Raw genomic sequence first — 26,606 nt, 5'->3', positions numbered from 1 at the left:
GGGGTGGGCGAGGTGGGGCACCGGCAGGGAGAGCCAGGGTTGCAGCACCAGGCAGTTCAGTTCAGTCGCTCAGTCATGTCCAACTCTTTGCGACCCCATGGACTGCAGCACGCCAGGCCTCCCTGTCCATCACCAACTCCCGGAGCTTGCTCAAACTCATGTCCATCGAGTCGGTGATGCCATCCAACCATCTCATTCTCTGTCGTCCCCTTCTCCTCCCGCCTGCAGTCTTTGCAGCGCCAGGCAGGGGAAACCTCAAAGGCAAAGAAACGGAAGGGAAACTTGACGGCATGGATAGATCTCAACGCTCTGTGAACTTCACGGGGCTGCCTACCTAGGCGGGAAGGCTGTGTCTGTGGCCTGCTCTTTGATTTCACATCATTTGCTTTTGACGATTTCCCCCGGATGGTCGCGCGGCTCTCGGCGTTGGGGGACCGAGTCCGGCGAGCACTTTCCGCAGAGCCGAACCCGCGAGGGCGCCGCGCGGCGTCCCGGAGGGCGCACGGGCCCACGGAGCGAGTTTCGCGCGGGGCTGCCGGGCCCCTGCCTGAGCCGGGCACCCCGGGACACGCTCCGGGGCCCGGAGCCCGGAAGCACCGGGAGCGCGCGGGGCGGGGCGCTGGGCGGCGGGCCCCGCCGGACCCGCGCGCGGGGCGGGGCCGGAGCAGCCCGGCACCCTGGCCTCCGGCGCGCCGCCACCGTCAGGTAAGGGGCGCGCGCCCCGCCGCGGGAGCCCCCGCCCCGCGCCGCCCGGCCCGCGGGCCCGTTGCCCCCTCCCCCGGCCCCGGGTGCCAAGTGCGCGGCGGCGGCCCGGCGCCGACCGGCCCGGAGTCGAGGCCGCCGGGCGGCTTCTTGCTTTCCGTCCGAGCCGGAAGTGCGCTTAGAGCCACACGCCCTGGCCGCAGATGGGGAAACTGAGGCCGGGCCTCCCCTGGTAAATGAGGACTCTGGTCCGGGCCAGGGAGGGGACGGTGCTTGCCCAACCCAAGGTTACCCGGGGTCGCCGGGCTTCCCCGTGGCTCACGGGGCCCCTCGGGCGCTCCTCACCCCGCCTTCTTTGGCCCCTGTAGCCCTCTGAGCTCTCAGGAGACACTTAAACTGGGAGGGAGGAGAAGGTGTTGGGAATAACCTCTGGAGAAAAGGCCCCAGGGTCACAGGGAGCCCAGGTGGCCGCCTCCTGACTCCTATTGTTAGAGGAAGGATGAATTTCTGCTACCGATTTACTAACTTTGGGGGGGGATTTTACACCTGGGTAAGCTGAGGCTCAGAGAGAGGAGGGAACTTCCCCAAGACCACTCGGCTGGGAAGGAGGTCAGAATAAGAACCTGGATTCTCCGACTCCAGAGCCTGACCCAGCACCTGGCACAGAGGAGGGCTACACACACACACACAGACACACACACAGACACACACACACACAGACACACACACACAGACACACACACACAGACACAGACACACACACACACACACACACACAGACACACACACACACACACACAGACACACACACACACACACCCCCTCTCCAGTCTCCTCTCTGCCCTGCTCAGGGTGGCGCAGGAAGGCAGGACCACAGCGCAGCTAGACTCCAGGCCTTGGTCTGGACACCACTGCCTAACGCGGCGTAGGAGTCAACAGTGAGTTCTCTGTTCACTAACTCAGCGTTCATTTCAGGGCAGAAACATAAAGCCCTTTAAGCTTTGGGGGCGTCTACCAAATACTTATTGAACGCCTACTGTGTGCTGTTTAGGCACTGAGAATACAGCAGTCATCGAGACAAGAGCTGCGGGGAGGTTGGGGGGGGTGGGGGGGGTGCGGGTGAGCAGTAGCTGGGTGGGGTACATTGCAATTGCAGAGAGTGGAGTAAACCCTGCCCTTCAGCCTGAGCGGGAGGAGGGATGAGGAGGAGCACTGGAATCTTCTCCCCCTGAAGTCGGAGAAGAGGGCAGGAAGGGATGAAAGCTCACAGCTCCAAGTCCTACCGGGCCTTGTTTGGGATGTTTTGCCAGCCTGAGCTCCCCCAACCCCACCCCCAGGGATTTGGGGAGGACGGGCTGGGTGGGTAGAGGGCGTCCCTGAACTGACCTTAGAGTCTGGAAAGCTAGCTGTGTAATCTCGAGTGCGTCATTCTACCTCTTGGCCTCTTTTCTCGTCATAAGGTGGGAGTCACGATACTTCACAGCGTTGGTGGTGCTGTGCTGAAAGGCTTCGGAAATCGGAAGCAGGGTCCAGGCTGTGGCTCACATCAGAGGCCTTGCCGACTCAGGCGTGAGCCAGGGTGTAGTGTTTATTTAGAGGCTCTAGTGACCCTGTCAGAGAAGGCAATGGCACCCCACTCCAGTACTCTTGCCTGGCAAATCCCATGGACGGAGGAGCCTGGTAGGCTGCAGTCCACGAGGTTGCGAAGAGTTGGACACGACTGAGCAGCTTCACTTTCACTTTTCACTTTCATGCATTGGAGAAGGAAATGGCAACCCACTCCAGTGTTCTTGCCTGGAGAATCCCAGGGACAGGGGAGCCTGGTGGGCTGCCGTCTATGGGGTCACACAGAGTCGGACACGACTGAAGCGACTTAGCAGCAGCAGCAGCAGTGACCCTGTGGATAACCCGTGAGTGCTCTCCGTAAAGAAATATAAGAGGCAGAGGGAGGCTGAAGGCTGGGAGCCTGAGCTTCCCTGCTCTGCTGTCTCAGAAAATAGAGCGTGTGTCGCAGTCCGCGTTTCAGCTCTCAGAACCCTTGCGGTCACATGTACTGCATCACACAGAGGTGGCTCAGGCCGTCAGTCCACAGCTCCCGGAGTCATCCTGAACAAGCTAAGTGACCTGTCTGTGCCTCGGTTGCCTCACCTGTAAAATACCTGTCCCCAGGGTTGTCACGGGGACAGAAGAGGCCAAAGCCACAAAGGGCCCTGTGTAGAGCTGCCACTCTGGGAGCCTTTCCAAGACCTGGGAGTGGTTGGATGGCACAGTTGGCTGCCTTGGTTGCCGTGGCCGAGCATGTACCAGAATGGCACCGTTTAGACACTGGGGTACAGCGGTCAACAAGACGCATGCTGCCCTGGTTGGGGTGGTGGGGAGGGAGGTTCATCAACGTCACAGCCTGGAGAGTTTCTCATGAGCCTGAAATCATCTTTCCCTGCACTAGTACCACGAGGCTGCAAGTGGCTGGATCAGCCTCCCGGGCCCTCACGTGGGACCTGAGAAATGTCATTAGGTGGTTTATCCTCACTCTGTCCTTTATGACCTGATGGTTTTGTGACCATTGCTGTACATTTTAAACTGCGGCAGCAGATGAAATGGGGGAGGGGGGCCCTCGCTGCCTTGAATATGTTACAACGAGCAGAAGGGGACTAGAAAGGGTATCGAACCCACTTGCCACTTTGCCACCCTCCTCTTGACGGCCAGACCCATCTGATTGTACCACCCTCTGCTCAAAACCCTTCTGTGGCTTCCTACTTTCTTAGGGTAAAGAACAAAAACCTCAGCATGGCCCTTAGAGTCCTGCTACCCGGGCCCCACCTACACCTGGCCTCCTCCTCCAGCTGTGTCTCAGACCACTTTATCAGTAGCCCTCTGTGCTGAAGCACGCTGCTGCCTGCTGCCTCAGGGCCTTTGCATGGGCTCTTCTAGACTGCTTCTCCTCCCTCAGCTCCCTTTTTCCAGGGTAACAACTCATCTGTCAGATCTGATCCCAACCTCGACTGGCATTCCAAGTTCCCCAGGCCACAGGACTTCCCCAGGTATGTGGGACGTTTTTGTCAAAGTGTAATTATACTTGCGTATAATTGTGTAAGATATCACTGGGATTAATCTCAGCTTCCACCCGGTCACACACCCCCACCTCCAACTGTAACCCTCATGATTTCTGGGACTGCTCGGAGTTTGCTCTGAGATGCTCAGTAATGAAATCTCTTTGGGAGCAGCTCTTGAGTGCACCTGTGGACTTGCTTTATCTAAAATTCTATTGTCCTTCATCAAAAAAGAAAAATTGCACACGTCACTTCTTAGCTGTGAGGGTAGGTGTTCATTCCTTCTTTCACCTGCTCTGCCAGGCACTGTTCTAGGAGACATCAGGGAACGTGACACAGTAGCCACTGCCCTCATGGAGCTTTCTCTAATGAGGGAGACAGACCACAGATAGACAAACCTATCCTCACTGCCAGGTGGTGGCACACTGGATTACGAAAAGCCACACCAGGCAGTGGTGGCACCCGATATCTTACACCTGCGTAAGGAGGTGCTCTGCTGAGGAGGTGGGAAAGCACAGGTGTCCTGGGCATCACCCACTGCTCCCCCCATCCTGCTTGGGGAGACAGGCACGTAGGCAACCAGCCTTCATGCCCGAGAGGAGGTGAGGCCCTCCAGAGAAAGCATATGCAGCGCTTCAGAGGTGGCAGGCTGGACAAATCCAAGAAGCCTCACGGCAGCCCCTGAGGCCCCTTAGTAAAACGGAGCTGGATTGGGGTCTCAAGTCACGTGCACCTGGGGAGGTGGGTATCCTGGTCCTGCCATTTGCCACCGGTGTGGCCCTCCCCTCTATGAGCCTCAGTTTTCTCATCTGTAAGATGGGGACAGTGTTAGTCTCTTCCTCGCAAGGTAGTGGTGAGGCTGAGCTGGGATCAGGAGAGTAAGTCTGCCGGAGCTCTTCACTGACTTTTCATTTTAATTTATGCTTGCACCGGGTCTTCATCACCGCCGGCGGGCTCTCCCCGGTTGCAGCGCGCAGGGGCTGCTCCCCAGTTGTGTGTGGGCTTCTCGTTGCGGTGGCTTCTCTGGTTGCGGAGCACGGGCTCCAAGTGCACGGGCTTCAGTACTTGTGTGCGGGCTCAATAGCTGTGGCACACAGGCTCAGTTGCTCCTCAGGGTGTGGGATCTTCCTGGACAAGGGTCAAACCTGTGTCTCCTGCGTTGGCAGGTGGACTCCCAACCACCAGACCACCAGGGAAGTCCCTGATTTTATTTGTAAGCTGTGGTTTTGAAGAAGGGGGCTCCTCTGGTAGCTCAGATGGTAAAGAATCTGCCTGCAATGCTGGAGACCCGGGTTTGACCCCTGGGTGGGGAATATCCCCTGGAAGAGGGCATGGCAACCCACTCCTGTATTCCTGCCTGAAGAATTCCGTGGACAGGGGAGCCTGGTAGGCTACAGTCCATGGGGTCACAAAGAGTCAGACACGAGTGAGCGACTAAGGTTTTCACTTTCACTTTGAAGAAGGGCATTATTTGGAGATGAGGATCCGCGCCAAGGAAAAAAAACAGCTTGAGCTGCGTCCCGAGGTGGGAAACCCAGTGTAGGCTGAAAGGAGCAGCGGCTCAGCTTGGGGGAAAGCTGGCTAGAAGGGGAGTGGGGAAAATAAAGTTGAAAAGTGGGGTCGTTACTGAACCAAACTTGCGTCTGTTCACTTGCACAGACCAATCTACTGTCAATCTGCTGAGACCTGTTGTGGTGAAGGAAGAAGTGCAGTATTTATTATGCAGGGGCAGATCAGGAGATCAGGGCTGCTGCTGCTACTGCTAAGTCGCTTCAGTCGTGTCCGACTCTGTGCGACCCCATGGACGGCAGCCCACCAGGCTCCCCCATCCCTGGGATTCTCCAGGCAAGAACACTGGAGTGGGTTGCCATTTAAAAAAACCCAAACTCCCTGATGGGTTTCAGGGAAGCGTTCTGTTTTTGTTTCGATGCATAGTTGATCGACAGTGTTGTTAGTTGCTGGTGTATAGCAAAGTGATTCAGTCATACGTTTATATACATAATTCTTTTTCACATTCCTTTCCATTATGGCTTGCTGCAGGATATTGAATGTAGTTCCCTGTTTTATACAGTCGGACCTTGTTTATCTACGTCTGTGAGTCTTTGTGTTTCATAGAGAATTTCACTTGTGTCATATTTCAGATTCTACATACAAGTGATGTCATATAGTATTTGTCTTTCTCTGGCTGACTGGCTTCACCTCGTACGGCAGTCTCTAGGCTTTCCACGTTGCTGTGAATGGCGTTATTTCATTCTTTTTATGGCTCAGTAGCATTCCATTGTGTATATTTAACGCAGCTTCTTTATCGATTCATCTGTTGTGGGGCATTTAGGTTGCTTCCTTGTCTAGGCTATTGTAAACAGTGCTGATATAGCATTGGGATGCATGTATCTTTTGAAATCATAGCTTATTCTGGATACACACCTGTGAATGACATTGCTGGATCATATGGCAACTCTATTTGTGGCTTTAAGGAACCTCCATACGGTTTTCCATAATGGCCGCGTCGGTTTACAGGGAAGCGTTTTCTTTTTCAGGGAAGCAGTTTTAAAGACCAGCTGACGGCGGGGTGGGGAGTCACAGGGTGCGTGATCAGCTTGTGCACAAGTCTCTGACTGGTTGATGGTGAGGTAACAGGGTGGTATCACAGGAGTTAGCATTAGCAATCCTCAGGCTCCAGGAGGTCTGGGGGCTGTGTTCTCGTGGTCATGGAGTAATTGCATCCTTCCATTTGATAGTGGTTTTATCATCTGTAAAACAACTCAGGGACTGTGTATCAGACACTGTTATCTAAGGACTTCAGGGAAGAACTAAAGATTCTTTGACTGCCATATGACTGTTTAAATTGTTACCGGTTCTCCTGGCCAAACTGCTGCTTTTGTCATGACGCAGTCCTTTCAATCATTAATTCTTGGCTCCAGGGAGGCCTGGAAGACTATACCTTTTCCATAAACAATTGGCAGGCAGAGGACATGGGGGAGAGGGTCTGTCACATAAAGGCCCCCTAGGTCCTGCTCGGTTCAAGATGGAGCTAGTGAGATTCTAATTTGGCAGTTTTCAGATTGTGTTTGAAGTCTTTTGGGCAACCTCGGTGTATAAAGTAGACCAAAGAGGAGCAGTGTAGGCCCTCCTTGAGCTAAGACCCAGGTGCTCATTGAAATCCCACATCACTTATGCAGTGGCCTTTCCATTTATTTGTCAGGGCCTCTTTCTCCATCCATGAAACAGAGATAATAGCACCGACCTTATAGAATCGTTGGGAGGAAATGAGATGGAAAAGAGTGGCATATGGCTAATATTTACGAAGTACTAATATTTATAATTTTTTAATTTAAAAAATTAATTGTGATGGAATACACAGAACATAAAATTCACCATCCTAACCATTTTTAGCTGTGCAGTTCAGTACCATTATGTATAATCACGTTCTTCTGCAATCAGTCTCCAGACCATTTCAATTTGCTAATCTGAAACTCTGTACCCACTAAACAACAACTTCCCCACCCCCTCCCCAACCCCTGGCGACCCCTACTTTACATTCTATCTCTACGTGTTGGTTACTCTAAATAGCTCATATAAATGGAGCTATACAGTGTTTGTCTTTCTGGGACTAGTCGATTTCATTCAGCATAATGTCCTTGCAAGGGTTATCCATGTTGCAGCGTGTTAGAACTTCCTTCTTTTAAGGCTGAAAAATGTTCCATTGTATGTATATAACACATTTTGTTTATCCTTTCATCCACCAATGGCCACTTGGCTTGCCTCCCCCTTTTTTTGTTGTTGTTCAGTCACTGAGTCATGTCTGACTCTTTGAGACCCCATGGACTGTATCATGCCAGGTACCTCTGTCCTTCAGTATCTCCAGGAGTTTGCTCAAATTCTTGTCCATTGAGTTGGTGACGCCATCCAACCATCTCACCCTCCATTGCCCCCTTCTCCTCCTGCCTTTAATCTTTCCCAGCATCAGGGTCTTCTCCAGTGAGTTAGCTCTTTGCATCAGGTGGCCAGAGTATTGGAATTTTAGCTTCAGCATCAGTCCTTCCAATGAATATTCAGGGTTGATTTCTTTAGGATTGGCTGGTCTGATCTCCTTGCAGTCCAAGAGACTCTCAAGAGTCTTCTCCAGCACCACAGTTTGAAAGCAGCAATTCTTTGTGCTCAGCCTTCTTTATGGTCCGACTGTCACATCCATGAGTGGAAAAACCACGGCTCTGACTATACTGATTTTTGTCAGCAAAGTGATGTCTCTGCTTTCTAATACATTGTCTAGGTTTGTCAAAGCTTTCTTTCCAAGGAACAGGAGTCTTTTAATATCATGGCTGCAATCGCCGTCCATAGTGATTCTGGGGCTCAGGAAAATAAAATCTGTCACTGCTTCCACTTTTTCCCCTTCTATTTATGATGAAATAATGGGACCAGATGCTGTGATCTTAGGTTTTTTAATCTTGAGTTTCAAACCAGCTTTTTCACTCTCCTCTTTAGTTCCTCTAAAGCCTCTTTAGTTCTTCTTTGCTTTCTGCCATTAGAGTGGTATCATCTGCATATCTAAGGTTGCTCTTTCTCCTGGCAGTCTTGATTCCATCCAGCTTGTGCTTCATCCAGCCTGGCATTTTGCCGGATGTACTCTGCTCCACCTTTTAGCTGTTGTGAAAAATGCTGCTGTGAATATGGGTGTGCAAATACCTTTTTGAGACTGTGCTTTTGGTGCTTTTGGGTATGTAAGCAGAAGCGGCATTGTTAGATCATTGACTGTTACAATTTGAAGGTGGGCATGGATGGCTGCCTCCGTGTCTTCTCTTGCCCGTCAGAGTAGGAGAGGTCCCTGGGACCCTGTGGACCAATTTGAAAACCAGTCAGTCAAATGAACCATTGCAGACTTTGCCATTTCTCCCCCTTCCTTGCCAGGCAGATTTGCCGCTTAAATTATACTTTAGTTATCCCTAGTGGAAACCGCCCTTCGTTCAGCAAATGTTTATCGGTTCCTACTATGTTCCGTGTGGGCAGAAGGAGATAGACAGTAAGCAGTAAACATAAACAAGGAAAGGGTATGGTGTGTCAGAGTGAGGCCTGCTTTGGCCCAGGCGGAGGAGCCAGTTGACAGGGATTGGGAGGAGAGGCTGGGGGTGCCATGGTTTCCCTGAGCTGTGAGATTTAAGCAAAGACCAGAAGGAGAGAAGGGAGTTGACCATGTGGTTACCTAGGGGAAGAGCATTTCCGGCAAAGGGAACAGCCCGTGCAAAGGCGGGAGCACGCCTGGTGGGACCCTCTGGCAGCCAAAAGGAGGGCGTGTCTGGAGCCAAATGAGTGGAGGACCCGGCAGGAGAAGGGCAGGGTGCACGTGGCCCAGCGGCCACTGTGAGGAGGCTCTGGGTGAGAAGGCAGTGGCTGGAGGTTTGGAGCAGGGAAGGGACGTGATCTGACTCTTGTTTGAGTGGAGCTTTCTAGATGCTGTGGGGTGGATAGCTAGGGGTAAGGGCGGAAAGAGGTGGGAGAGGAGGCTCCTGCCAGAGAGATGATGGCAGCTTGTACTCTGCTGGGAGTCAGGGAAGAAGGGCGTGATGATAAATGAGGACAAAACACCCGAGAACCTGGGCGTCCACCCTTGAGCACACTGTTGCCTTCCCGCCCTGCCCCAGCACCCCGCCCCTCCTCCAGGCTCCCGAAGCCAGGGTGGGCTGGGAGCTTGCCCTCCATGCCAACTCCCTCTTTTTCTTTCCAGTCTGTGCTGGGATTGTCCAAAACCCTCCGGGTTCTTCTGTGTTGAAACTGCTGCCGGGACACCTCCTGAGATGGTGCAGTTACCACCGACCTCCAGCTTAACTTCCCCATAGAGGTATAAAATGAATGGGTTTGTCTCCTAAAATGCTGAGAGTGGGGAGTAAGCTGGGCCTGCCTAGGAGCCCCGCTTCTAGGACCATGTCAGGATTGTCTTGGGGGGTGTGTGTGTGTGTGTGTGTGTCCGCGTTAAACTACAGTCTTCAGAATTTCTGGCTTAACAGCAGTGCTGTAGCTCTGTTTATTACAAAAAGATTTCTTTGGCCCAATGCTTTTCCTTCTCCTTGGGTCGTCAGCCTTCCTCTGACACTGTAGTTATCTCTGTAGTAATGGTTGTTTTTAAAACAGATGTATATATTATTCATTTATTTTTAATTTGGCTGCATGGGGTTTTAGTTGCAGCATGCAGGATCTTTTGTTGCAGCGTGCAAATTCTTAGCTGTGGCATAGAACACTGGCTCTTAGTTCCCCAGTCCAGGATGGAACCTGGCCCCCCTGCGTTGGAAGTATGGAGTTTCAGCCACTGGACCACCGGGGAAACCCTACTGATGGTTATTTCACTGAAGTACTGCAGACTCATTTAAAAATTCACCTGTGGCCACTTAACTCTGGAAAAGAGGAAGAGAGAGAGAAAAAGAACATCACACCCCAAGTGCACCGGGCTCCCCTACCCCGCAATCCCCTCGCCAACACACACACACACACCAAAAAAAAAAAAAAAAAGGCCACAGTTGGCTCGCTTTTAAGAAAAACGAAAGAAGTTCATTCTTGCGTGACATCTTTTAAAGACTAGGTCCTGCAGAACTTCCCCATCCAGGGATTGAACGTGCGCCCCCAGCTGTGGAAGTGCAGTCCTAACCAGTGGACCACCAGGAAGTCGAAAGGCCTTGGAGTTTTAATGATGATTTAAAGGACTTTCAGGGCTTCCCTGGTGGCTCAGTGGTAAGGAATCCACCCGCCAGTGCCCGAGATTCAGGTTTGATCCCTGGGTCAGAAAGATCCCCTGGAGAAGGAAATGGCAACCCACTCCAGTATTCTTCCCTGGAGAATCCCATGGACGGAGGAGCCTGGCGGGTTACAGTCCGTGGGGTCGCAAAGAGTCAGACACGACTTAGCGACTAAATGACAACAACAGAGGACTTTCAGGGATGATGTTGACCACATCTGATTTTCTCCTCGGTGCTAACTTTGGGATTTTTGCCACTACAAGAAGGAATCCCACTGCATTGTTTATGGCATCCATCAAGAAATGTGGGTCGAGCACCTCCGTGGGTGCCTGTAGAACCCAGGACAGATGTTTGGGAATGACCAACTCCCCCTACTACTGACAAAAATAACCCAGCCTGTGTTTTCTTTGGTGACTGAGAATATGACCTGTAAGACAAAAGTCATGTTCCCGTTTCAGACTGGCCGCCTGCATCCCGCCTCTGGGCCATGAGTCCAGCCGTGGATCGGTGTCCCCCCAGGCACCTCCTGTGTGCGTGTCGTTTCCCTGAGCGGCGGGGCTCTCCTGGGGCAGAGGTGGACCTTTCTCAGCGTTCCTTGGGATCTTCGTGTCACCTGGGCAGGGACAAGATTCCCAGGGAGTCGGGACTACTCCCCGCATCAGTGATGTGCTGGACGGCCCTGTGCACGTGAGGTGGCCCCGGGCACAGAGGCACCTCCAGCCCTGACCAGCAGGGTCTTTTTCTCACCGCAGGAATCCAGCACCCTTTCGCCGTCTCTCTCAGAATCAGTCCAGCTTCTCAGACATACTTGAGACTCTCAGTTCAGCTTTGGACTGGATCCTGATCCCTATCCAGACCAAGGAGTGGAGGCCACTGAGGGCCAGTGTACACGGTCCAGGTGGCGCCCCCCGCCTCCAACCTCAGCCGCCACCACACTCCCGCGATTGAAAGAGTTTAGGGCCCACCCCATCCGACGGGCCAGTCTGTGGAGTTGGAACCCTGGGCTCCTCCATCCCACCATCACGGATGGCTGAGAGTTGCCCTTGTCCATCTTGTTGATTACAAGACCTGCTGGTCAAAGGAATGCGGCTTAATCGTGACTTCACCCACACTGGCTCAGCTGGGCCACATGAGGCCAGGGCTTTGTGAGATAAAGCACTCCCCTTCTAGTGATCAAAAACACAACAAATTTTAATTAAAAAGATTTTTTTTAAATTATTAAAGCTCTAATAAAGACTTCCCTGATGGCCCAGTGGTAAAGAATCTACCTTGGATGCAAAGGACTTGGATTCAGTCCCCAGTCAGGACGACCTAGCATCCCACAAGCCACAGAGCGAGTAGGCCCACCTGCCACAGCCCATGTGCTCTGGCACCTCTGCCCCACAAGCAGAGAGTCCACACGCCACAGCGGAAGATCCTGTGTGCCGTGGCTAAGACCTGACTCAGCCAGATAAATGGGTAAATGTTCTTTTAAAAAAGCTCTAATAAGCTTGCGACAGAAAAATGTTAGAAATCCAGAAAAAAAAGAATAAAAACCAATTACTTCTAGGCCCACAGCCCTGCCACCGAATGAAAAGGATCATTAACTTTTTTTTAAAACTGGAGGATAGTTGCTTTACAATGTTATGTTGGCTTCTGCCATACAACAACTCGAATCAGCCGTAAGTATGTGTGTGTATATATATATCCCCTCCCTCTCAAGCCTCCCTCCCACCCCTCTAGGTCATCAGAGAGGGCCAGGCTGGGCTCCCTGTGTTACATAGCAGCTTCCCATTGGCTGTCTGTTTCACATATGGTAGTGTGTATGTTGGTAAAAAAGCAAGGTCTGATGCTGTAAAAAGCAATATTGCACAGGAACCTGGAATATCAGGTCCATGAATCAAGGCAAATTGGAAGTGGTCAAACAGGAGGTGGCAAGAGTGAACGTTGACATTCTAGGAATCAGCAAACTAAAATGGACTGGAATGGGTGAATTTAACTCAGATGACCATTATATCTTCTACTGTGGGCAGGAATCCCTTAGAAGAAATGGAGTAGCCATCATGGTCAACAAAAGCGTCCGAAATGCAGTACTTGGATGCAGTCTCAAAAATGACAGAATGATCTCTGTTCGTTTCCAAGGCAAACCATTCAGCATTACGGTGATCCAGGCCTATTCCCCAACCAGTAATGCTGAAGAAGCTGAAGTTGAACGGTTCTATGAAGATCTACAAGACCTTTTAGAACTAACACCCAAAAAAGATGTCCTTTTCATTATACGGGACTGGAATGCAAAAGTAGGAAGTCCAGAAACACCTGGAGTAACAGGCAAATTTGGCCTTGGAGTATGGAATGAAGCAGGGCAAAGGCTAATAGAGTTTTGCCAAGAGAACGCACTGGTCATAGCAGACACCCTCTTCCAACAACACAAGAGAAGACTCTACACATGGACATCACCAGATGGTCAACACCGAAATCAGATTGATTATATTCTTTGCAGCCAAAGATGGAGACGCTCTATACAGTCAGCAAAAACAAGACCAGGAGCTGACTGTGGCTCAGATCATGAACCCCTTATTGCCAAACTCAGACTTAAATTGAAGAAAGTAGGGAAAACCACTAGACCATTCAGGTATGGCCTAAATCAAATCCCTTATGGTTATACAATGGAAGTGAGAAATAGATTTAAGGGCCTAGATCTGAGAGATAGAGTGCCTGATGAACTATGGACGGAGGTTTGTGACATTGTACAGGAGACAGGGATCAAGACCATCCCCATGGAGAAGAAATGCAAAAAAACAAAATGGCTGTCTGAGGAGGCCTTACAAATAGCTGTGAAAAGATGAGAAGCGAAAAACAAAGGAGGAAAGGAAAGATATTCTCATTTGAATGCAGGGTTCCAAAGAATAGCAAGGAGAGATAAGAAAGCCTCCCGCAGCGATCAATGCAAAGAAATAGAGGGAAACAGCAGAATGGGAAAGACTAGACATCTCTTCAAGAAAATTAGAGATACCAAGGGAACATTTCATGCAAAGATGGGCTCGATAAAGGACAGAAATGGTATGGACCTAAGAGAAGCAGAAGCTACTAAGAAGAGGTGGCAAGAATACACAGAAGAACTGTACAAAAAAGATCTTCATGACCCAGATAATCACGATGGTGTGATCACTGACCTAGAGCCAGACATCCTGGAATGTGAAGTCAAGTGCGCCTTAGAAAGCATCACTACGAACAAAGCTAGTGGAGATGATGGAATTCCAGTTGAGCTATTTCAAATCCTGAAAGATGATGCTGTGAGAGTGCTGCACTCAATATGCCAGCAAATTTGGAAAACTCAGCAGTGGCCACAGGACTTGGAAAGGTCAGTTTTCATTCCAATCCCAAAGAAAGGCAATGCCAAAGAATGCTCAAACTACCACACAATTGCACTCATCTCACACGCTAGTAAAGTAATGCTCAAAATTCTCCAAGCCAGGTTTCAGCAATATGTGAACCGTGAACTTCCAGATGTTCAAGCTGGATTTAGAAAAGACAGAGGAACCAGAGATCAAATTGCCAACATCTGCTGGATCATCAAAAAAGCAAGTGAGTTATAGAAAAACATCTATTTCTGCTTTATTGACTATGTCAAAGCCTTTGACTGTGTGGATCACAATAAACTGTGGAAAATTCTTAAAGAGATGGGAATATCAGACCATCTGACATGTCTCTTGAGAAACCTGTATGCAGGTCAGGAAGCAACAGTTAGAACTGGACATGGAACAATAGACTGGTTTCAAATAGGAAAAGGAGTACGTCAAGGCTGTATATTGTCACCCTGCTTATTTAACTTATATGCAGAGTACATCACGAGAAACGCTGGGCTGGAAGAAGCACAAGCTGGAATCAAGATTGCTGGGAGAAATAGCAATAAACTCAGATATGCAGATGACACCACCCTTATGGCAGAAAGTGAAGAGGAACTAAGAAGCCTCTTAATGGAAGTGAAAGAGGAGAGTGAAAAAGTTGGCTTAAACCTCAACATTCAGAAAACGAAGATCATGGCATCTGGTCCCATCACTTCATGGGAAATAGATGGGGAAACAGTGGCTGACTTTATTTTGGGGGGCTCAAAAATCACAGCAGATGGTGATTGCAGCCATGAAATTAAAAGATGTTTTCTGCTTAGAAGGAAAGTTATGACCAACCTAGATAGCATATTTAAAAGCAGAGACATTACTTTGCCAACAAAGGTCCGTCTAGTCAAGGTGATGGTTTTTCCAGTGGTCATGTATGGATGTGAGAGTTGGACGGTGAAGAAAGCTGAGCACCGAAGAATTGATGCTTTTGAACTGTGGTGTTGGAGAAGACTCTTGAGAGTCCCTTGGACTGCAAGAAGATCCAACCACTCCATCCTAAAGGAGATCAGTCCTGGGTGTTTATTGGGAGGACTGATGTTGAAGCTGAAACTCCAATCCTTTGGCCACCTCATGCAAAGAGTTGACTCATTGGAAAAGACTCTGATGCTGGGAGGGATTAGGGGCAGGAGGAGAAGGGGCCGGCAGAGGAAGAGATGGCTGGATGGCATCACTGACTTGATGGACATGGGTTTGGGTAGACTCTGGGAGTTGTTGATGGACAAAGAGGCCTGGTGTACTGCAATTTATGGGGTCGCAGAGTTGGACATGACTGAGCAACTGAACTGAACTGAACTGATGTTGGTAAAGAATCTGCCTGCAATGCAGGAGACCCCGGTTCGATTCCTGGGTCAGGAAGATCCACTGGAGAAGGGATAGGCCACCCACTCCTGCATTCTTGAGCTTCCCTTATGGCTCAGATGGTAAAGAATGTGCTTGCAAGGTGGGAGACCTGGGTTTGATCCCTGGGTTGGGAAGATCCCCTGGAGAAGAGATAGGCTGCCCACTCCAGGATTCTGGCCTGGAGAATGCCATGGACGGTTCAGAGCTGAACTCGACTCAGCGACTTTCACTTGCACATGGTAGTGTGTGCGTCAGGACCATTAGCGTTTGATGCATCGCCTTGTGGTCTGTGTGCTCTGTGATCGCCTTGTGGTCCTTATGCTCTGTGATCGCCTTGTGGTCCTTATGCTCTGTGATTGCCTTGTGGTCCGTATGCTCTGTGATCGCCTTGTGGTCCTTATGTTCTGTGATCGCCTTGTGGTCTGTGTGCTCTGTGCTCTGTGAGGCGTTTTTTAGAAACACAGCTGCATCGTATTGTGTATCCCGCGATGTACTGTTAACCACCTCCCTGGAAAAGAGATTCCCTTCGTCCGTGGCACTTGCCAGTTTCTGTGATGGAAATAACCCCTCTGTGGCCTGTTTCAGGCTCCCAGCATCACTGAACGCAGATCTGGGAGAGGTGCCAGTCTGAGCTGACATCAGCACACCATATTATGATTTAAAATCATAATCCATCAGGGACTTCCCTGGCAGTCCAGTGGTTAAGACCTCTACTTCCCATGCAGGGGTGTGGGTTCGATCCCTGGCTGGGGAGCTAAGATTCCACATGCCTCCAGGCCAAAAAACCATAACATAAAACAGAAGCAGTATTGTAACAAATTCATAGACTTTAAAATGGTCCCCATCAAAAAAAAAAATTTTAAAAAAACTCTTCATTCTGATCTTATGGTCAATACACAGTCATTATTGAAAATTCATAAAATTTAAACGTAGAAAAGATTAAAATCATACAGAATCTGTAGCCACCAACCCCCACCCGCCCCACTCCACCCCAGCGTACAGACAGTCAGTGTCAGCCACCCTGCTGTAAGTCCAACCATCCCCTCCATGCAGGTCGAGACATGAAATAACTGTCTTAAGAGTTTAAAAGCAATACAGCTCTGTGGCACTGGGGAAATCCAGAAGTCTCTGGTATCCCACCATCCAGAGATCCCCGTGATGACTGTTCTTCCAGGCATTTTACTTGTCTATCTTTTTAATATGGTTGGACTTGTGGCTTGAATCTCCTGGTTTACAGTCATACTACATGCTCGTGCCTCATAGGAAGGTAACATCCAGGGGAAGGATGTTACCGATGGTAATTGATTAAAAACCCTTTGGAGGGATAAGAGTCTGCACTTCCACTGCAGGGGCCTTGGGTTCGATTCCTGGTCTGGGAACTAAGGTTCTACAGGCCACAGGGCATGGCCAAAAAGAGACCTGAAGAGGCAGAAAGTATTCTGGCTCCTTGAACATAGAAAATGGCCTGTTAGGATGAAGCTCAGATTATTTGAAGTTTGGGTCGCTGAGCATCTTTGGGCGTCCTTGGGCTGAGCGTTATTGGGTCGCTGAGCATCTTTTTGGTTCTTCAGAAACACCTTCTCTCCGCTCCCGCTGGGCTCTGGGGCGTCTCTGGGTAATTCAGGTGCTGGGCCCTTGTTCCATCTGCCTTCCTCATCTGATGCTCGAGGGGAGGGTGAGGAGTGCCTTTCCAGAGAGAATAACCAGGAAAATCTAGCTTTTGTTGACACCTCAAAACTCGTTCATTCACTTGCTCACGTCACAGGCGATTTCTGAGCACTCACTGCATGGCACGCAAATGGCTGGGCCCCGGAATACTGGTGTGGAGGAGATCCAGTGCCAGCCCTCTGCCGCCAGGCTAGCCAAGCAGCGGGTGCAGCACCCATGGCTCAGGGTATGAAGACTTGGAACCGACAATTCATGCCAAGAGCCAGGCTGCTCTCGATGAATGATCGATGCCTACAGACCTGGGGGACAAAGGTCAGAAGTAGGGTCAGGGCTCCCCTGGGCCCTGGGGCTAACCTCCCTCTTTCCCACAGGCCTCTTCCCAGTCCCACACCCTATGGACCTGCGGGCTGGTTTTTCTGGTTTGTTCCTCCAAGGCAATTTGCGTATTTCTCCAGGAACTTCCAAGAAGCTGAACAGCCTGTTTTCAGACTTAGAGAGAAGGGAGGCCAAGGTTGTTTCTTGAAATCTGGATAAGCATTATATAAGGTTTCTTTCTCTTCAGAACTTTCGTCATTGTTTAAAATGATCTTTCTTTTTCAGTGTTCTCTTTCTATTTTCTTTCCAACTCCTTGTGTGGAATAGAATGATCTTAATTTAAATGTTTTGAGTTTACCTGTCGTCTGTCTCCCTGCTACAGTGTATCTGCATGGTGGAAGGTGCTTGTCCGTGTGTCTTAGTCACTGCTGGCTCCCCAGCATGTAAGACAGCACCTGTAATATTTATTGTACTCATCTGGTACGTGTTTGGTAAATTAACTGATTGATTTGAAGTGGAGGTGAATATTTAATTTGGGTTTATTTTAAGTTGAGGTTCTCAAATTCTATAGCAATGCCGCACTGCTTGTTTCTTTTGAATTGATTATGGACTCACGGGCAGTTGCAGAAATAGCGCTGAGAGGCCCAGTGCACCCTCCCTCAGCTCTGCACGCGGCCCTGGCCTGCACAGTCGGGTTGGACTCCTCAGCTAGGCGCGCTTGGTCCCCTCAGGGTGTAGCCCCTGGCAGCTTCCCCTCCAACCTCATTTCTACCCTCCCCGCCTCTACACCCACCCATTGCCCAAGCCCTGGCTACACTGAGCATCCTTTTGGTTCTTCAGAAGCATCTTCTGTCTTCTCCGTTTGGGACTGACACGTTGTCTCCTCTGCCGGAACACTCTCTTCCCACTGACCCCGCTCCATCTGAGGTCGCCTTCTCCGGGAAGCCAGTGCCGGGCTCTCCTCTGCGTGTCTGGCTGTCTGGGTTTCCTCTGCCGCAGCACTTGCCCCACTGCTTTGCCGTCGTCTGGTACCTGTCTGTGTCTGCCACCATCCTGTTTCTCCTCCTAGATCGCCTTCTCCAGCCCGTCTTAGCTCCTGCAGGCCTCTGCTGGAACGGCCCCTTTGGCCTGATGCCACTGCCACCCCCTCCTTCCTCATCACTGCGTACTCCACTCTCCCTGGTTGCTCTTCCCTGGCCATCACCGAATACGTAACTGAATATTTACCTGTTTATCTGCTTACTTACTCATCACTTGCCTCCTGGTGACTCAGATGGTAAAGAATCCACCTGCCGTGCAGGAGACCCCAGGCTCTCAGTGCAGGTGCAGTCTTCAGGTGGGGAAGAGCCCCTGGAGGAGGGCATGGCCCCCACTCCAGTATTCCTGCCTGGAGAATCCCATGGACAGAGGAGCCTGGCGGGCTACAGTCCATAGGGTTGCAAAGAGTCGGGCACGACTGAGCGACTAACACTTTCACTCATTACTTATTTATTTAGTGACTGTTCAGAGCATGGATCATGCATTCAGTTCCTCTGAGTGAAAAAAATCTCAGGTCCACCTCTTAGTAGATGTGTGATTATGCGCAAGTTACTTAAATTATTATGATTATGACATATCAGTATAGTATTGCCTGTCTCCCTCCTGAATGTGAGCCCCTTGAGGGCAGGGAATTTGTCAGTTTTGTCCAGTGATCTGCCCCAAGCCTGCCCAGAACAGGGCATCCTGCATCATATATCCTTCATTCATCCAGCAAGTAGTGGTTGAACACCAACCATATTCCACGGCTGGCTCAGAAAGCTCTGGGTACAGCAGTGAAAAAACACCCAGGGCCTGCCTCGGGGACTTAGCATTCTCCTTATGCACACAAGTAAACAAATACTCTAAAAATATATTACTTAAGACGGAAGTAGGTATTACAGAAGTAGAACAGGGGACTGGGTTAGAGAAGCAGAGTAGCTTGGCCTAGAGGAGGTGACATTCGGGCTGAAGCCAGAATGATGTGAAGGGCGAATGCAAAGTGTCCCGGGCTGGGAGGACAGCAGCTGCAGAGGCCCAGGGGGAGGACCAGCTTGCGTATTGAAGAGCGAAAAGACAGTCAGTGTGGCTCTAGTGCAGCGAGCGCGGTGGGCAGGGGGTGTACAGGCTGGGATTTAGAGGCAGGCAGAGGCCAGACCAGGACTGTGTAGACCACCATGAAAGGACTGGTCTTCATCCTGGGGCGATGGGAGGCCTCTGGAGGACTTTAAGCAGCGGAGTGACATGACCGCTATGTGTGACAACAAGGCCGCTCGGGCTGCTGTGCAGAGAATGGATTTATAGGGGCGTCACGAGTTTATTTTGTTGAATGGATGAACGAACGGATGAATGGATGAATTTGGCCTGAGCTGAGTTCTTCGGGCACTCAGCACACCCTCTTCCCGCTGTGGTTAGAGGCAGGCCAGCTTAGGATTCTCTGATTAGAAGGCTGTGTCTTCTCGAGCTGAGACCTAACATAGGGTCAATAAACTACCACCGTGGGCTCCTCTGGGTAGGAGCAGCAGTTACTCCAGTCTCCAAGTGGCACGTGGTGGTGCTGATTAAAGGTAGTAGGAATCGCCGAGTCTGCTGACATCAAGGCGGGCACTGCCCCCGGTCATCATCTTAGTTCATGGTTTGTTGCTGTGCCCTTTGTTCACGGCCATGGTCTGTGCTGATTATCTGAGCCAGGGAGTTCAGTTCAGTCGCTCAGTCGTGTCCGACTCTTTGTGACCCCATGGACTGCAGCACACCAGGCCTCCCTGTCCATCACCAGCTCCCGGATCTTGCTCAAACTCATGTCCAGCAAATCGGTTATGCCATCCAACCATCTCATCCTCTGTCATCCGCTTTTCCTCCCGCCTTCAATTTTTCCCAGCATCAGGGTCTTTGCCAGTGAGTCAGTTCTTCGCATCAGGTGGCCAAAGTATTGGAATTTAAGCTTCAGCATCAGTCCAGCCAGTGAATATTCAGAATTGATTTCCTTTAGGATGGACTGATTTGATCTCCTTGAAAAGCTATGACCAACCTAGAGAGCATATTGAAAAGCAGAGACATTACTTTGCCGACAAAGGTCCGTCTAGTCAAGGCTATAGTTTTTCCAGTGGTCATGTATGGATGTGAGAGTTGGACTGTGAAGAAAGCTGAGCACCGAAGAATTGATGCTTTTGAACTGTGATATTGGAGAAGACTCTTGAGAATCCCTTGGTCAGCAAGGAGCTAGGGAAATCCACTCCAAAAGATCTTGAACCTGGGTTCCTGGAGCAACCGTTGGAGGCCAGTCTTGCTGGGTGACATTGGGCAAGGTCTTAACCTGTCTGGCCCTCAGTTTCTCCATCTGAAATGAGGGGAGGAGAATCCCTGTGCCTGATGCAGAGGAGAGAACATGGGGTTTGGAACCAAAGTCTGGTTTGATTTTCATCACGTACTTACTGTGTGACCTTGGGGAAATCACTTGACCTCTCTGAGCTTGTAGTTACAGGAGAGAGTCATAATGCCTCACATGCTACTTAACCTTACCTGGCAATTGTAAGAATTAAATGGATTTACAGTGCTTTGTGAGCTGTTAGCCTGCTGTCCAGATGTTGGCTTGTGGCTTTAACTAGCTCAGAGTTATTTTGAAAAACAGATGCCATGTTAGCTGCCAACAAACTTTTAAATAATCCCTCCATAGATGAAATATTTTGAGAACAAAAGATTTTATTGCTCAGCTGGATGAGAATGAATTGTGAGCCAAAGTCAGTGTGGCATATGGGTATTAAACTAGAAATCTCTGGGCAATAAGACGAATGTTTAAAACGGAGATGGTGCAAAACAAACAAACAAAAAAAACAAGAGATGGTGGGTGAGATGTCTGGCTAAGAGGTCTAGCTTTGGGTTCTATTGTGCTGTTCTCTGGCATATGACCCGGGCCCAGATCCTCCTCCTCTGAGCCTGTTCCCCCAGGAACAGGGAGAAAGTGTTAGTGTGTTAGTACCTGGCTCGTAGAGCCAGCTGAGACAGTGTGTGTTAAAACTGCAGCCTGGGGGCCTGGCATCCAGCGACGGGTCCCTTTGGTTGCCTCTTACTCTTATTTATGCCCCTTTGCTGCATGCCAGGCACAGTGCTGAGCGCTTGTTTGTTGATAATTTTATTAATTTATTTCTTTAACATTAATGTAGTGTGAGCCCAGTGCCAAGTTCTGTCTTTTCAGTGCTTTATAAATACTGACTTGCACGGCGGTGTTCCTCGTTGCTTGCACAGATCTTCCAGACACATACTATTATAGTTCATTTGTAGGTGAAGGAATCTCAGTGCAGAGAGGCTGAGCTTCCCAAAGTCCCACACCTTCTTCCCATCACACTGTCTGCCTGGTCCTGAGCCTGCATTTGTATCTGCAGTGCCTGTGGTCTGGCTACCCTTCCTGGTCCCCCTCCCAGGGCCCTTGGAGGCCTGGCTTGGCGTGGTTTGTCCCTACGCCTGCCTTCCCTCCGTCCACTTCAGCCGCCGGCAAAGAAGAACAGAGTAGAGGGAGGGGCAGAGGGAGGGCAGGGAGGCCTTACTCGCTCCCTGCCCCTCTTCTGTGGCTGCGCTGGGCTTCTCTGCGGCATGCCACGCCGGCTTCTCTCGTGTGCCGCATGGAGTCCAGAGAGCTCGGGCTCAGTTGTTGCGGTGGGGCTTAGTTGCCCCTCAGAATGTGGGATCTTGGTTTCCCAATCAGGGATCGAACTCACGTCTCCTGCATCGGAAAGCAGATTCTTAACCACTGGACCACCAGGGAAGTCCCCCAAATACACAAATCTTAAGTATACAGTTCAGTGGATTTTAAAATCACCACCTGGGTCAAGATACAGAACGTTTTCTTCACCTAGAAGCCTTTCTGTATCCCTTCTGGGCCAATATTCCTCCAATGGCAACCCCCTTCTGACCCTTCTCGCTATAGATTGGTTTGACCTATTCTTCAAGTTCATATAAACATAATTCTACAGTATATGCTCTAGCGAATGACTGTCTGCTTATCATTAAGATTCACTCGTGTTGAAGCCTGTGCGTCAGGCTTTGTTCTTTTTCATTGCTGTGTACATTCCATGGCATGACTAGACATAGGACGTCCGATCCACCCGTGGGAGAACGTGTGGGTGGTTTCATTTAGGACTGTTACGAATGAAGTTTCTCTGAGCGTTCATGTACATGTCTTTTGGGGGACATAAGCCCTCATTTCTCAGGAGTGGAATTGCTGGGGTGTAGGGAAGACATTTGGAGAAGGCAATGGCACCCCACTCCAGTACTCTTGCCTGGAAAGTCCCATGGATGGAGGAGCCTGGTAGGCTGCAGTCCATGGGGTTGCTAAGAGTTGGACACAACTAAGCGACTTCACTTTCACTTTTCACCTTCATGCATTGGAAAAGGCAATGGCAACCCACTCCAGTGTTCTTGCCTGGAGGATCCCAGGGACGGGGGAGCCTGGTGGGCTGCCGTCTATGGGGTCACACAGAGTCGGACACGACTGAAGCGACTTAGCAGCAGCAGCAGCAGGGAAGACATTTGTTTAACTTTACTGGATAAAGTGAGACCATTTTGCCTATGGTTATACCAAGTTACATTTTCCCCAGCTGCATGTGAAAGTTCTATTTGCTCCTTATTCTGTTAGTATTATAGGTCTTTTTTAGTTTTAACCATTCTGATCGGCGAATGGACTTGGGCTTTTTTCCTTTTAAAATTTGTTTGCTGGGTCAGGTGTTAGTTGCAAGATCTTTAGTCTTCGGCATTCGAGCCCTTGGTTGCAGCATGTGGGATCTAGTTCCCCAACCAGGGATTGAACCCAGGCCCCCTGCACTAGGGGAGTGGAGTCTGAGCCGCTGACCACCAGGGACATCCCTCACTGGAGGTTTTCATTTCCATGTCCTCAGTGGGTGATTCACACTCCGCCAGTATGTTTGCAAGTTCTGTCTTTTTTCTTCGTCAACACTTGGTGTTGTCAGGTTTTCAAGTTTAGCCATTCTGATGGGTGAGTAGCCATGTCTTACTGGGGTTTTTATTTTTGTTTCTCTGATTCATGATGTTGAACATCTCCGCACGTGCTGTTATAGACCACTTTTGTAAAGATACGTGATATCTTTTGTGAAGTACCTATTCAGGTCTTTTGCTGGCAAAACTAATACAATTATGTAAAGTTTAAAAATTAAATAAAATTTAAAAAAAAAGAAAAAAAAATTTGCTTTGTTTCTTTTTCTCAGTGACTTGTAAGAGTTGTTATCCTTCTGGGGATACTCAGCCTTTGTGATAAACACATTTGAAAATATCTCCCCATCCCCCACCGCCCAGTCTCTTAAAGATGATAACTAGAAGTTTTTCATTTGAATGAGGGCTGATTCATCCGTTTTTTCTTTTATGATGGGTAGTTTGTGTCCTGTTGAAGGAGGCTTTGCCAACCTGCTGAAAGCAGCCTTTCACTGGGATTTTTCCCTGCAGGACTGGAAATGGCCGCAAGGGACGGGTCGGGCCCGAGGCTGCCCCGGGTGGCTGAGCCAGGTGTGGAGGGGGAGCCGCGTCTGCCCACGGGCCAGGAGCTGACCGAGGCCAACCGCTTCACCTACGCCGCCCTCTGCGGCATCTCCTTGTCCCAGCTCTTTCCAGAGCCCGAGCAAAGGTGAGTGCTTCTATCTCACAGAGAGAGATATTTCAAGTCCTGCTATTTCAAGGAGATGATTTCTGGCAGCCAGGCAGCCTTCCAGGTGCTACCAGACGGTACAAAGAGGACAAAGCCGTTGTCCTTGCCTTTAGGGAACTCACATCGTAGGGGGACAGCGATCCCTCATTCGGTACCCACTCCTTTATAGCTTCACAAGGCATTTAAGGAGCACCTGCTGTTTGACCAGGCACCGCTTGAAGCACGTGGAAAGTGTTCGTGAATAAGATCAACAGGGCCACCTCTGCCCCTACACTCAAGGAGGACACCCCCTAATGCAGGACAAGATGTCTGTGCATTCAGTGAGCACCTACTGTATACTGAGGATTGTGAAAGGCCCTGTGGAGAACGCAAAGAAAAGCAAGGCCTGGCTCCTGTTCTCCTGGTGCTTACAATCAGGGGGCTAAACCAGGTGTCTGGGTTTGTGTGTTTTGTTTTGTTTTCATTTTTATTCACTTATTTATGTATTTATGACCGTGCCGGGTCTCCGTTACTGCGCTTGGGCTTGCTCTAGTTGCAGCGAGCAGGGCTTCTCCCTGACTGCGGTGCGCATTGCCTCACTTCTCCTATTGCTGGGCGCGGGTTCTAGGGCGTGCCGTCTTCAGCAGTTGCAGTGTGTGGGCTCCATTCCCCAAAGTGAAAGGGAAAGTCGCTCAGTCATGTCTGACTCTTTGTGACCCCATGGACTATACAGTCCATGGAATCCGCCAGGCCAGAATACTGGAGTGGGTAGCCTATCCCTTCTCCAGGGGATCTTCCCAACCCAGGAATCGAACCAGGGTCTCCTGCATTGCAAGCGGATTCTTTACCAACTGAGCTATAAGGGAAGCCCTGGCATGTGGAATATTCCAGAACTAGGGGTCAACCTGTGTCCCCTGCACTGGAAGGCGGATTCTTAACCACTGAACCACCAGGGAAGTCCCCGGTTGACTGGTTTAAGAGTGGATGGATGGGCTACGTGCTGCGATGGGGGAAGGTTCAGTGAGTGTTAGGATCGGAATAGTAGAGGGGCTAGGAGCGTGGGCTTGGCCTTCAGGGATGTGCAGGGCAAAGTTTGGAGGGCCGGAGGGGCTTGTTGGAAAGCTGGTGAAGCTGTTTGGAGAAACCAGGACAGTGACCCGGAGGTGGAGGAACAAAGGGGAGGCAGCCTTTTTCGGGGCTGGGGACAGCTTGGGTGCTGTGGAGGGGCAGATGGGGCTGGGGACAGCTTGGGTGCTGTGGAGGGGCAGGCGGAGCCCCCAGACTGGGACGGAGGGCGTCGGAGCACACAGATAGTGTTGCTGAGGCCGGAAGTGGTGGGTTTTGGGGACAGGAAGTAGAAGAAGGTTTTGCTTCTGCATTATTTCCGGGAGCCGCGCCCCCTCAGTCCCAGCATGGGCCCCTTGCGTAAACTCCTCTGTGCCTTGAGTCTTAGCTGGGCTTTTTTTTTTTATCTTTGTCATCCTCACTGGACCAAACACTTGCGCGTATTCATCTCCTTGGGGGTCACCTCCAGGAAGCCTTCCCAGACCCTCCTCACCTCCCGGACAGGATGCGTCTCCACCTGTCTGTCCAGTGACCTGCCCCCATGACCCCCGGCACACTGCACTGCAGCTCTTCCCATACCTGCCGCCCCACTCCTGTCCCTGGAGGGCAGGAACTGCCCTGCTCATCGCTTGAGTGCCCAGTGCCTTGCACACAACTTGGTGTAGCGAAGACAGTAAAGATTTGTGAAAGGAAGGAGTGGATACATACTGACTCTGTTAGCACAGGAGACAAACCACGGGATTTGGACTCAGATCTGGGTTCAAATCCTACCCCTGCCACTCTGTGATGACATGTGTCCCCTGGCAGGTTATTTGGCTCCCCTAAGCATCAGTGTCTTCAGCTGTAAAGTGGGGCTAGTGATGCCCACCCTGCAGGGTAGTTCCCAGAGTCAAGTGAGATAATGTAGGTAAAGCATGTAGCGCAGTGTCTGGCCCACAGTAGGCACTCGATAAATGTTAATGCTTACTAACTCTGTGACTTGCTTCATTTGTTCAGTTTCCTTATCTATAAAATGAACTGGAACTGACCCCTACCAGTCAGGGAGCTTTGGGCTGTAAGTAACAGGACACTGTACCAAAAGAGATTTAAATAATAAGAGGTTTTTCTCACTTGATAAGAAATCAAAAGGAAGAGAGTTCCAGGGTTGATAGAGCGCCTCAAAAAGCCTTTGGGTTGGCTTCTCTGTAGCTCTCCTGACCTTCCTCTCCTGATCACAGAATGGCTGCTGCAGTGCCGTACATCACACCCTCACAGAATAAGACTCGAGGCGAGAAGGGGAGGACGAGGATGCTCTGCAAGTCTCTCTCATTAGGGAGGAACTCTTTCCCAGGATACCCTGCAAAGACTTCCCCTTTTATGTCATTGGTTAGAGCCAGTCAGATGCACTAGCCTTGCCTGGAAGGGAGGCATGGAAAAACTAAAGACACTTGTCATTCTCTGTCTCCATCATGGGAGGGGGCTTCTACTGGCCCAGAAGAAGGGGCTGGGGAATCACTGCTGCTGAAAAGCAGCCATCCATCAGAGAGGGTGGTCCTGGGGAAGGAATGTGTGGATGGCCGCTGCAGAGCCTGGCACAGAAAGTAAAGAAAGTGAAGTTGCTCAGTCGTGTCCAGCTCTTTGCAGCGCCATGGACTGTAGCCTGCCAGGTTCCTCCATGCATGGGATTTTCTAGGCCAGAGTACTGGAGTGCGTTGCCATTTCCTTCTTCAGGAGATCTTCCAAA

General features: G+C 50.4%; 1 protein-coding gene across 8 annotated transcripts in view; it reads left to right on the top strand.

Annotated features, from left to right (window-relative positions):
* The first annotated feature begins 558 nt into the window (after positions 1–558).
* Positions 559–26,606, top strand: part of TMCO4 (transmembrane and coiled-coil domains 4) — a 110,547-nt gene continuing 84,499 nt past the window's right edge. For 3 of the 8 annotated variants that reach the window (XR_011466751.1, XM_070382173.1, XM_070382200.1), the window contains exons 1-3: positions 580–705; positions 9,472–9,585; positions 23,641–23,818. Coding sequence is in view for 5 of the 8 variants with exons in the window: in XM_070382173.1 (XP_070238274.1) it covers positions 23,649–23,818 (170 nt within the window). In the remaining 3 variants the exon portion in view is untranslated. Of the gene's footprint in view, positions 706–793; positions 935–3,073; positions 3,744–9,471; positions 9,586–23,640; positions 23,819–26,606 lie in introns of those variants that run through there. The other 5 variants (XM_070382182.1, XM_070382176.1, XM_070382205.1 and 2 more) reach the window with 5 other exon arrangements.

This window comes from Bos mutus, chromosome 2, assembly GCF_027580195.1.
Source record: "Bos mutus isolate GX-2022 chromosome 2, NWIPB_WYAK_1.1, whole genome shotgun sequence".
Lineage (NCBI taxonomy): Eukaryota > Metazoa > Chordata > Mammalia > Artiodactyla > Bovidae > Bos > Bos mutus.
Note: the sequence above shows the minus strand (reverse complement) of the source record. Positions and strands in the feature narration are given on the sequence as shown.